This window comes from Typopeltis vanoorti, chromosome 17 (assembly GCF_054136105.1).
Source record: "Typopeltis vanoorti isolate ZY-2024b chromosome 17, IOZ_Tvanoo_1.0, whole genome shotgun sequence".
Classification (NCBI taxonomy): Eukaryota; Metazoa; Arthropoda; class Arachnida; order Uropygi; family Thelyphonidae; genus Typopeltis; species Typopeltis vanoorti.
The window spans coordinates 10,631,018-10,643,461 of record NC_143565.1 but is presented as its reverse complement, the minus strand read 5'-3'; the positions used below and the strand labels follow the sequence as shown (position 1 = coordinate 10,643,461).

Below are 12,444 nucleotides of genomic sequence, written 5' to 3'. Positions count from 1 at the left end.
CCATATCTTCTTGAGATTCCAAAAATTCAACTAGTTCATTTTTTAGAGCAACAAAGCGTGACAAAGCTCAACCAACATACATCAATATGGTATGGTAGATCCCTGTACTCAGCATCATTTTCTTCTAGAAACGCCTGAAATATTCTGTGTTTAAAACCCTGAGCTTGAATATAGTTGACCAGAGCAAATACTACTTTAATCACATGATCAAACCGCAAAACCTTTGAACATAACACCTGCTGATGAATTAGGCAGTGAAATTTTGTCAATAGTTTACCTGCATTCTGTTCAATAAATGTTACAGCACCAACATTTTTTCCACACATTGATGGGGCACCATCAGTGCAAACTGCTACTAAATTCTTGAAATTTAAGGATAGCTTTTCTTTTACACACATGTTTACATTTTCTGCGATCTGCTTTCCTGTTGTTCTTCCTTTCATTGAACACAAACCAGCAAGCTCCTCTGTCACCTCAAAATTCTTATTAACACCTCTTACATATATTAAAAGCTGTGCAGTATCTTTCACGTCAGTACTTTCATCCATAGTAAGCGAATAATAGACAAATTCACTAGCCGATTATCTTTAAGATCCTCGGTAATATCAGCCACCCTGCGCTTGAACAGTCATACGGGACAAAACTGATATTTTCAAAATTATTTTTCTTATCAGGACACAATTCAGAAATGCAATCATCTGACACTTTTTTTTATCAACTCTCCCTCAGTAAATGATTTGCCAGCACAAACTATTTCTTGTGATATTTTTAAGCTTACCTCTGTGGCAACTTCATTTGCAGATGTCACTTTTTTAAAGGCTTGTTGCTCACCGCTAAGGACTTTCAATAACTGCTGTTTTTATTTGCTTTTCACTTGTATCCAACTTGCCAAGGTTAGGATGTTTCGATTCAAAATGATGTCTCAGATTGTACTCTTTTGGCACATCGATAGATTCCTGGCAAAAAAATGCACACTATTTTGTACTTAAACAATGTAAAAAAATATTTGTTTGTCCTCTCGGGGTTAAATGCTCGATGTTCCTAATCTATTTTATACTTTTTACTTATGCTCATTGTGTCAAGATTGGCAATATTAATTACAAAAAACTAATGATGAAAAACTCACAATAATGCAGGTTATGATAACAGTTATGTAATGTGTTGCTCCAGCTACAACCTACCACTACACTGCCAAAGCCAGTCAAGGCACGGCCAACTTTGTGTAATACAATTCATTCTCGTTCGTAGACATCAAGTCGTTATCACGGAGATGGAACTTTGAATTTCCCTGCAGTGACACTAGTGCTAACAAAAGCTAGAAGCGATTGTAATAATTTGTTATTAAATATGACAGTAGGAATAACTTCAAATGCAATTTATTGTCGAGTTGAAAGAAACATGATTGTGACATTAATCGCATGAACGTAAACATGCAGAATCTTAGTAAAAATTTAATTCAACGCTAGGAAAAAATCATCTAATTTCATATCCCTGTATGATTAAATAATTTCAATCAGGCAGACGAGTCAAAATAAATAGCATTACGGGCCGTATGTTGTGCAGGCCTGCTATACACCCTCTGAGAGTACATATCAGGAATTTGATGATGATGATGACTGAAAAACTGCTTCCTTAAGCAGCACATGATGGAAGTCATTAGCAATGCAAAAAGATTAGATCTGGTAATAACATCTGGGAATGGAATTGAACTGGTAAATGAAATAAATATTATGCCTCCAATTGGTTAAAGGGTGTAAATTGGTTGTAAATTAAATTAAAATGACAAGAAATTATATTCTAGTTTAATCTTTTATCGAAGTATAAGCAAACAAAATTTGCATGTGCAGTATCTTTGTGACTAGGCTAGCTATAGTAATACCCCTCCCTACCTTCTTAAATTGCCTGTCTTTCATGATTGCACAGTACCTGTCATAAAACTAGTTTGGGTAGTGCCCCCTGCCATAATGCATAGCATTATACAACCTAAATGGATGTATGCTTTGCATTATGGAATACTAAGGCAATTAATGCAAAGTCATTAGCCACTATATGCAAGTAGCCTGGTCGTGAAGATACCTCATGTGCAAAGCTATCATCCATCCTGGGAATTCTAGTTTCCCTGCATTGACACTCCAATTCATTCAGAAAAGGATTAAACTAAATTTATTATAGTCTAACCAAGTGCAAAATAAACTTCCAACATCTTTCTCTAAATCCAGAGTAATTCAATAATAAGGTGGTACACCTGTTGGCAACTTGTATAGGTAAATATGACCTCTCCTATTGCTTCTGCCTTAGTATCTCCACGTTTGGGTCTGCCTCCCACTGACGAGACCTCAATAAAGGTCGAAGCCGGTTTGGGTAGTGGCCCTTCCCTTAATGCATGTCCACAAGGAGATGTGCTTTGCATTATATGGGAGATACTGAGACAAGGAGTGATGAGAGCCTGGTCCACTTTTGCTTGGAGTTGCCTGGTGTTGCACCACCTTACCTCAGTCCTGAAGATATTTTCAGGTGCAAACTTTGTTTGTTTACACTTGGATAAAAAATTAAACTAAATTTATTATGATTAAACAAGAACGTAATTTCTTGCCATTCTTAATTTAATTTTCTGGCCTGGTTGACCAAGCAGGTAGTTTTTTCTGCTCTTTGAGTAGGTCATGGATTTGAATCTTTAGGCAAGTATTGAATTTCGTCACTTGGTTTGATATCATTATCCTGCTTATTGGAAACCTGAAATGCCTTGAAGTTTCCTCTTAGACTGCATCGTAGAGGAATCAATTCAGTAGAATTGGCCAACTTCTCCGAAGGAAGCTATAATTGACTGCATCACTAAAGTATTGAGAATAAATTGCATTGTGTGTTCAAAACTTTCATACTAGAGCTACATATAAAGAAAATGTTATGGAACCAGTATTGAAGGAAATGTGAACCAGACTATATTGAGCTCTATAAACAACAGGCTAAGAAATTGATAGCATGAGAAAGGTGAAATCAGATTATAAAAAGAATTTGCTAAACAGATCAAAAAATCTGAGAGAATTCTTTTTCTCGTAGTGAATGATTGGAAGAATGAGCATGGAAGGATAATTATGCTGCTGAAAACAATTAGGGGATATTTTTGTTTCTGTCAGATAATTATAAATTTCTGCAAATAATTATAACTATTCGGTACTTTATGCATGAATAAATATTTCTTACTTATGGATAGGATGTAACTGGTGTAATAATTGATATTTATTACAAATTTTGTTACATTTGTAAATTATTTTTATAACTTTATAATTTACAAGAAAACCAAAATATTCCCTAAATTGTTTTGAGCAGTATATAATGTTAGTGAGTACAGATGGTTGGAAAGTATCAAATGCACAGAAAATATCTGAGTTATTAAGCATCACTTTGGTATGGTATACTTTCTAGATAGGATACATTGGCTTCCAGAGAACTAATGTGTCTGTCTAGATAATGTATATTTTACCAAAGTTATTACTTAATAATTCAGCTATTTTTTGTACATTCAACACTTTCCTACCATCTGTATTCATTAAGATTATCCTTCTCTATTCATTTTTTCTTTAACTTGCCACAGTGAAAGAATTCTCATGGATTTCCTTTGCATTCAGAGATGGACTGATAACACTGATCCTTTATAGAGAACACCTGGGCTTGAGTAAGTCTAGTTTTAGCAGTCTTCAGCATTTTATTGGAAATCTGAAATTGCAGTTTAGAGCTGAATAAGTGGAATAGCAATACCATGATGCTCTTGGATTTTGCCAGAGGATTGATGGGAGGTTATTATACAAATTTTGACATGGGCATGCAAAATAGTTTTATGACATGAATAGGAGAGGGATTAAATAACAGGTATCAGAGTGATATATGCAGCTGGGTCTAAAAGGTCTAAAAGGAGAGTGATCAGTGGGTGCCACAGTATTCTGTGCTTGAACCATTGCTGTTTAACTTTTGTATTAATGACATTGTGGATGGCCTAGAGGGGAACATCCTGTTATATGCTGATGATGCACAGTTAGGTTATATGATAATGGATGTGTCCAATATAGAATCTTTACAGACTGACTTCAACAGGCTGATTCTCTAGGCAGACATTAATGAGTGCAAATTTAATGTTGCTAAATGTAGTCTTCTTCACAACTGAAGACATTGCAGATCCAATATTATATTAATGGACATTTGCTACAAGTGCTTCATGAAACTAGAAACCTAGGGGTGATGATAGATTGAGCAAGTACATCCTTAATATTTAATGAGAATTTTATTAATAAGCCGGAAGGCTATTTTGCCAGCGAACATGTTAATAGAAAGGGGAATAACATAAAGGGTAATTCCCTTTATGTTTTTAATAGCTGGGTATGAAACTCGGATCGAAATCCATAGAGTTTCATGCCGAAAAAAACTATCGGCAGGCCCAAGTATAAATGATCACTTGAATAGTACAACACCAGGGCAACTCCATGCAAAGGTGGAGCAAGATCCCTCACTAACTTTAATATTCTTTCATAATGTAAAACCCAGCTCCTAAGAGATGTATATATATTGTTTTACATTATGAGAAGAGGTCGCTACCCAGACCGGTTTCAACCTACTCACTGATGAGACCTCAAAAAAGGTTGAAACCGGTCTGGGTAGTGAACACAAACTTACATCCCTCTACTATCGAATTGCCGAAGTGGTGTACCCAGCTATTAAAAACATAAAGGAATTTACCATCCCTCTTTCTATTAACATGTATGCCGGTAAAATAGCCTTCCGGCTTATTAAATTAGTAATTAACATTAAATATAGGAGTACACCACTTCGGCAATTCGATAGTAGAGATATGTAAGTTCGTGTTCACTTAAAACCTTGATATTCCAGGTCTACCTACTCACTGATGAGACCTCAAAAAAAGGTTGAAACCAGTGTGGGTAGTGACCTCTTCTCATAATGTAAAACAATATATATACATCTCTTAGGAGCTGGATTTTACATTATGAAAGAATATTAAAGTTAGTGAGGGAGCTTGCTCCACCTTTGCACGAAGTTGCCCTGGTGTTGTACTATCCAAGTGATCATTTATACTTGAGCCTACCGATAGTTTTTTTCGGCATGAAACTCTATGGATTTCGATCTGAGTTTCGTACCCGGCTATTAAAAACATAAAAGGATTTACCATCCCCCTTTCAATTAGAGAATTTTATTAATTTTGCTGAGGAAACCCATTGGCCAAAAGTATTTGCTTTTGCTTTTAAGTTAAGTAACTTACTTCAAAAACCCAACAGTATTAGGTAGTTAAAATTATCTATCTCCTAAATGTCTGTTAACTGTTATAAAAATTAATAATTTTAACATACCACTGAAATCTGAATATCTGATTTGATGTATAATGTATATGAAAAAGAAATATCAAAATAATGATTTTTTTTTTCTTTTTCAGGCTTAAACTTTCTAAACTGGAACACATTTTTATTACTCACAAAATTTGGGATAATATTGGTGGTCTACCAGGTATGTTATTTAATAGCTCGAATCAAAATTTATTAATTATTATTTTAATAATTTATTAATTGCTATAAAAATTATTATGTGCCATTCAGTCATTTCTGAGTCTTAGTGATGTTATGAACAAAGGTTCTCCATCTCATGCGGTCTCTTGTCTTACCAAATGTGAGAAATGGCATGCATGCAATGGAGTCTTTTACAGGACATTGTAAGCTATAGCAACTGGAAAATCACCTCATAAATGATAAATTAGAAAGTAGAAAGAAAAATGTTAAAAAAACGTTTAATTTTCTTGACCAAAAAGCTCTGGAAAGACTTTTAATGGGATTATATTGATCAAGTGCATATAATAAACAACTATGTTATACCAACTAGTTTCACCAACTAAGGCTGTTGGGTACATGACTGATGTAAGGCACTAAAAAGTAAAAAACTGTTACAAACTATAATCAACCGATTCCAATTATATTAAACAAAGAACAGAGCGCGTACAATACATGCATAGAGCGTGCATGTTATCACTTGTTGTTATTTAGGAACGTTCTATAGTTGGCACTATAATTCAGTTCTGGCAAGTTGAAGGATCTGAAAAGGGTCTTCCAGATCACGGGCAAGATTAGTCCTTGGTTCCTGTTAAGGTTTTGTATACAGCGGATGTTCACTAACATCCCTGTGGAGGACATCATCAACATTTTAGGAAGTTTGCTCCCACAAGACATTACTTCTCTGTTCCGTCATTGTTTAACATCAAACTTTTTCTTATGGAATAAAACCGTATATCAGCAATTGACTGGCCTTGCAATGGGTACCCCTCTCTCTCCATCTTGTGCTGATCTCTTTATGGAGGATTTTGAAAGTAAAATCTTAACTCAAACAGACCCTAAACCCACAGTATGGTGGAGATACATGGACGATATCTTTATTGTTTGGAACCACACAAAAAAGGACCTGTTCAACTTTCTTAACAAAATCAACTCTCTACACCACACAATCAAATTCACTCTAGAACTTGAAAAAGATAACCAATTATCATTTCTGGAACACTTTAATTAAGAAGCTTCCAAATGGTGGTATCAACCTCTCAGTTTACCGCAAACCTACCAATACAGGACGTTATTTACATTTCACTTCCTGCTGCCACATTTCTCAGAAACTTAGTATTGTACACATGTTGAAGAACCGTGCCTCTCTCCTTACAACAGATCAACAAGACCTGCAGGAAGAACTATCCCTGATATCCACTAACCTTACCATGAATGGATTTCCTCGAAGACTCGTCCACAAGATACTTTTCTCTGAACCCTGATAAAGACAACAAGATGATATACGTTATATTTCTACCATCATCATTCCATACTTAGAGACAGTTTCCAATAAGATTGCTAGACTCCTTAAACCCACAGAAACGATTAGACAATTCTTAAGATCTCCAAAAGATAACCATCCTTTCTCCAAATATGCTGGAGCTTATAACATACCCTGCTCATGCGGCTTGAATTACATTGGCCAAACTTCAAGGAGCCTTGAAATTAGGCAAAAAGAATGCATAGGTGATGTCAATAATAACAGAGAAAAAAATCGGGGTTAGCTTTTCATTTCTCAAGAACGGACCATACTATAGAGTGGGATAGAAGCACAGTTCCTTACATGGAGGAGGACTTCCGCTCCCGAATTTTTAAGGAGGCCACAACAGTTGCCCGCTGTATACAAAACCTTAACAGGAGCCAAGGACTAATCTTGCCCGTGATCTGGAAGACCCTTATCAGATCCTTAAACTCGCCAGAACTGACTTATAGTGCCAACTATAGAACGTTCCTAAATAACAACAAGTGATATCATGCACATTCTATGCATGTATTGTACGTGCTCTGTTCTTTGTTTAATATAATTGGAATTGGTTGATAGTTTGTAACAGTTTTTTACTTTTTAGTACCTTACATCAGTTATGTACCCTGAAGATGCCAACAGCCTTAGTTGGTATAACATAGTTGTTTATTATATGCACTTGATCAATATAATCACATTAAAAGTCTTTCAAGGAGAAAGAAAGATATCAAAGTTTCCCAGAATTTTGAAAATTTTAGACCATCATTGCTATTTAGATTAGGCTAGCTGTGAAGAACTTCATTGTATTTTTTGTAGAGTCACTCAAATTTGAAAGGACTTTTGTGAAGAATTTTTGCATTGTTTCATAGCATTCTGGCTAGTTAGAACCTGCATGTTCTACGATACCAGATTTCTCACCTTGAAAGATTTCTTACAATACCAGATTTCTCACCTTGGACAAAATAGTGTAATATATGTTCTGATTGTTCAATATTTCATTCTTGTTTGATATTTCAGTTATACTATTTTGTTTTACACATTCATCGCAATGCTTAAATTTTATGTGATTAATATTAATAAAACTATTAATAGTTTTAATAAACTAGTTTTGTATAGCTCATTAACACTTTGAGTCCTAGACCTACTGGGACTTAAAGAACCCTGTGTCCTGACCATTTTTAGCTCTATTTAAAAAATTGCTGTGCAGTATTTCTCTGGAATATCCAAATAATTATTTTTTGTCTTTTAGTTAGCATCTTTGACAATTAATGAACAAAAATTTTAGTTATAGATCCATGGTATGGACTTCAGAAACAGGTTGCAAGAAATCAAGGTTTTTGAAAAAAAATAAAAAGTCAATTTCTTATTAGTTTCTACTTATATTTACTTCTTTAGTGTTCAAAATTCAACAATTTCAGTCAAAATATTGCTTATACATGCATTTTTTTCCCCTTGTACCACCCAGAGATATATTTTTTTACATTTTGCAAATCTTGAATCTTCACATAAATTGGAAAGTTCCAGATTTTACTTTTTTTATTATATATATTTATTATCAAAACTCCTTTTCAGTATTTTTTATACAAATTTTATAAACATTTCATGATATAAACATGAAATAAAGTATCTATAGCAAGTGTAACAATCCCCCCCCCCCCCCCAGTGTCATGATGTAGAAGTGTTTACAGTGCTGGTTTGGCTATTCTGAAGAATAACAACCCGAGTTTCCCAGTGGAAAAAACCCCCTACCTCTGTATAAGACCAAGTAACTTACCTTTAGTCGAAAGAGATCAGATAACGGTTCCTGGGTTCAGTTCCAGGTCTTTCTAGCCAAAGGGCCTCTTCTATACTTACTGAGCTACGAAAGCTCTTAATCAACACTTCCTGGCATGAATCTTATATATATATATAAAATATATATAAGACAGGAAGACTATTCATTTTATAGAAAGCAGGGATCAGTGAAAAGCATTTAAAAACATGATATACAGTTTTAAGATAATACTAAGGATATGCAGCAAATAAAAGTTTTGATGTATTTCAATAAATCTTATATAGGATTCAAACCTAGGTTTTTTTTTCCATTTAATGGGCAAGTAGTACAGAGAACTTGGGAAGCTACTTTGATTATAAAATAGCAAAATCCAAAACAGCTAATCTTAGAGGCAATTTCATAAAACTGTTAATTTCAGTAGACTTAACTAATTCACTTTTTTCATTTATATGCATTTTTTGTTTTGCAATTTTTTTTGGGTCATCTGTATGAACGCTTTTCTGATGCTTAAAAAGTAATAACTAATCCTCTAATTTTGTATCCTTTTGTTATTTAACTTCACATACATTTTTCTTCCCTTTAAGGATTGCTGTTGACTCTGCATGATATTGGAGCCCCAATAATCACCTTTCATGGACCTACAGATATTGTGAGTATATACCGATATTTTATTTTATTGCATTATTTTTATTATTTTATTTAATTTCATTATCATCATCATCAAATTCCTGGAATGTACCCTTGGGGTGGGGGTACAGGGTTACTAACTTCCTCTTGACAATTTTCCTCCAAATTAATCTGTTATCTGTCAAGACTTCAATATCATCAGATCTTATATTTCTTTCATCTAAGGGACTATTTACTGTATCAATCCACCTAGATCTTGGTCTTCCTCTGGGTCTTTTTCCTGGCATCCTCTCACAGAATGCTTGTTTTGCTAATCTTTCCTCGCCCCCTCCTCATTCTATTTAAGTGTCCATATCATCTGAAATTAGCTCTGCTAAGGCATTCCTGAATGCTAATAATATCAAGTTCTTTCCTAATATCCTCATTTTTAATATGATACTGCCATTGATGCCATCTGTTCACTCCCTCTTATCTTTCTCAGAACTCTCATATCAGTAGTCTCCAGTTTTTATTTTTAACCCAGCTTTAAAATCCCTAAGCTTTCTATTTCTCTATTTAATTTATCATCTTCAAGAAAAATTGTGGCTAAATAGCCGAAATGTTTTGTTTTATAGGTTTTCCATTGAGAATGCAACTAAAGTTTTCTGTGTTCCTCTCAGTTTTCATAATTTTAGTTTTTTTTATTGTTGACTTTCATACTAAATGTATTACAGCAGTTATTCAATTTAGTATGGAATTCTATAGACTTTTACTAGATTTATTTTGAAGTATACCATCATCTGCATAAAGTAGAGAGCTAAGATGAATGTCTCCAATTTTGATATCAGGTTTAATACTGTTTTTAATATGATCCATACAGATAATGAATAACAGTGGAGATAATGCGCATACCCTTGTCTTACACCTGATTTAATATCAAACTGTCTTCCTGTATTTCTTTCAGTTGAAATGTAGACTAAGTATTGCTTCATATAATGTCCCATTTATAATTATAACTAGCATTCCGAACAGTTTTTCTCTTGGCACCTTGTCATATGCCTTTTCCAGATCTACAAACCTTAAATACAGATTCCTGCTATATTCCCATGATTTCTCAACTATTTGACCTAAAGTGAAAATTTGATGCTGACAGTCTTTATTTGGCCTAAATCCAGCTTAGCTTATTCTTCTCAAAGCTTCCCTTCCACAATTTTTCTTAGCCTTTACTTACATAAATACTTATACTTACATAAATCTTGCCAGATTTATATAGTTATATACAAGTATACTTACATAAATCTTGCCAGAAACACTCAGTGGAGAAACACCTCTGTAATTCTCACATTCAATTTTGTTTCTGTTTTTATAAATGGGTATTATGGTTAGTTCTAATCCAATAATCTGGAATTCAACCATCAGCATAAGGCTGGTTACCATACCAAGTAAAATATTTCTGCAACTCAGACACTTGAACTGGAGAGTTCATCAGACCGAAACAATGGAAAACGACCAAGTAAGGATAAATGTAACCAATTAAGGATCTCTCATGTTTTAAAAGTAGCCACGTGGAATGCATGAAGCATAACAACAAAGGAATTAGAATTAGTAAAACAACTAAAAATATTAATATCAGCCTAATATAATAATGATAACAGAAACAAAAAAGAAATTAAAGGGAACGACAGATATAGATGGTTTTACTATTGCTGTATAATGGAGTGGACTCTAACATATCAGAGCTTCTAGCAGTTTGGCATTTTAATTGATAATAGATGGGAAAATAGAATACAAAAGTACAATTTTGTAAATGATCGAATTATAACAGTTAAATTAAAAACAAATAGAAGCTACTGAAGAAGGCTGGAAAAAGGATCCTAAACAGCAAAAATGGCTAAATAAACATAATAAAAATGACTGTATATTAATAGCAGGAGATCTTAATGCCAGAGTAGGAAATAACTTAATCCCAAGTGTCTTAGGAAAATATGGGGAAATTTCCACGAATAACAGTGGTCAAGAACTATTAGATTTCTATACTTTACTTTCAGTAATTTTAAAATAACCAATACTTTTTTTCAAAAAAAAGAATATAAATAAATATACTTGGAGTGTCAGAGGAACAAAGATCTGTAATTCATTATATCATTACTAATCAGAAACTAGCTCCAAAGTGTGAAATTTTTTCAGATCATTTATTTAGTATTCTCTAAAATAGAAATACTAGCAAAATGGAGAAAGAAAGTAAATAAGAAAAAACAAGAAACAGAACAAGTATACAAAGTATAATTGTACAAAAAAGAAGAAAGCATTAGAATGCTATGAATTTGATTAACAGATTACCTAAAAGAAGTCCAAATCAGTGAAGATATAGAAGAAGAATGGAAAACTTGGATAAAGATAATCTATAAAGCAGCCTCTGAAGTCCTTGGAAAGAAAAATAAAATATTAAAAAGAAAAACATTAAAAATCTGGAACACAAATATCGAAAATGCAATAAAAGAAAAACAAGTGGCATACAAATCACTCCTTCAAAAACATACAAAGGAAACAGAAGAAATATAGCTAAATAGTACAGAAAGCTCACCAGGATGCTTGGAACATATTTAATAAAATAGATGAAAAGACAAGATATAGCCTACAAAATATTAAGGAAATTAAACAACAAAGAATGAGATACAGCACAAATCAACATAATACAAGAATCCTTTATGTTAATGTTACGTGGGGATCAGCATGCATTCTACTGGCCTGACCTCTAGTAAGGAAAAAAAAAAAAAACTACATGAAAGCTATATTCTATTTATAACATTATCAGAGAAAAATTCATACAGCATTACAGCAAAAGTGGTGTTCTAATTTAACATGATAATTGTTCTATTAAGAGTTAAGATCCTAGATTACTTACAGTCCTATTTATAATTAACTCTTGAATAAAAACGGTTATCAGCTAAAAAAAAGTCAGCTAACGCGTTCCCGTATAGGGAGTAGGCAAGGCTGTTTTAGCCCTATTTAACTTTTGGAGACTGAGTGGGCAGTTCAATCTCTACTGGTAGCCAATCAGAGATAGCTACCCAAGGCTATCACTAATTAATTGGTATGCAGTGAAGAAGACGGCTAACAAGTGCTGCCACTTCATGGTCCCTAACACTAACATAATATTTTAAAGAAAAACCTGAGTTTCTGAGAGAAAAAACTTGCTTGCCCGTGCCAGAGATCAACTAACTACTAACTCGGGA

General features: G+C 33.7%; 1 protein-coding gene across 2 annotated transcripts in view; it reads left to right on the top strand.

Annotated features, from left to right (window-relative positions):
• Nucleotides 1–12,444, top strand: part of RNaseZ (ribonuclease Z) — a 336,200-nt gene that overhangs the window by 30,748 nt on the left and 293,008 nt on the right. For both annotated transcript variants that reach the window (XM_090407253.1, XM_090407252.1), the window contains exons 3-4: nt 5,438–5,508; nt 9,187–9,251. In XM_090407253.1, the coding sequence (XP_090263379.1) occupies nt 5,438–5,508; nt 9,187–9,251 (136 nt within the window). The remainder of the gene's footprint in view (nt 1–5,437; nt 5,509–9,186; nt 9,252–12,444) is intronic.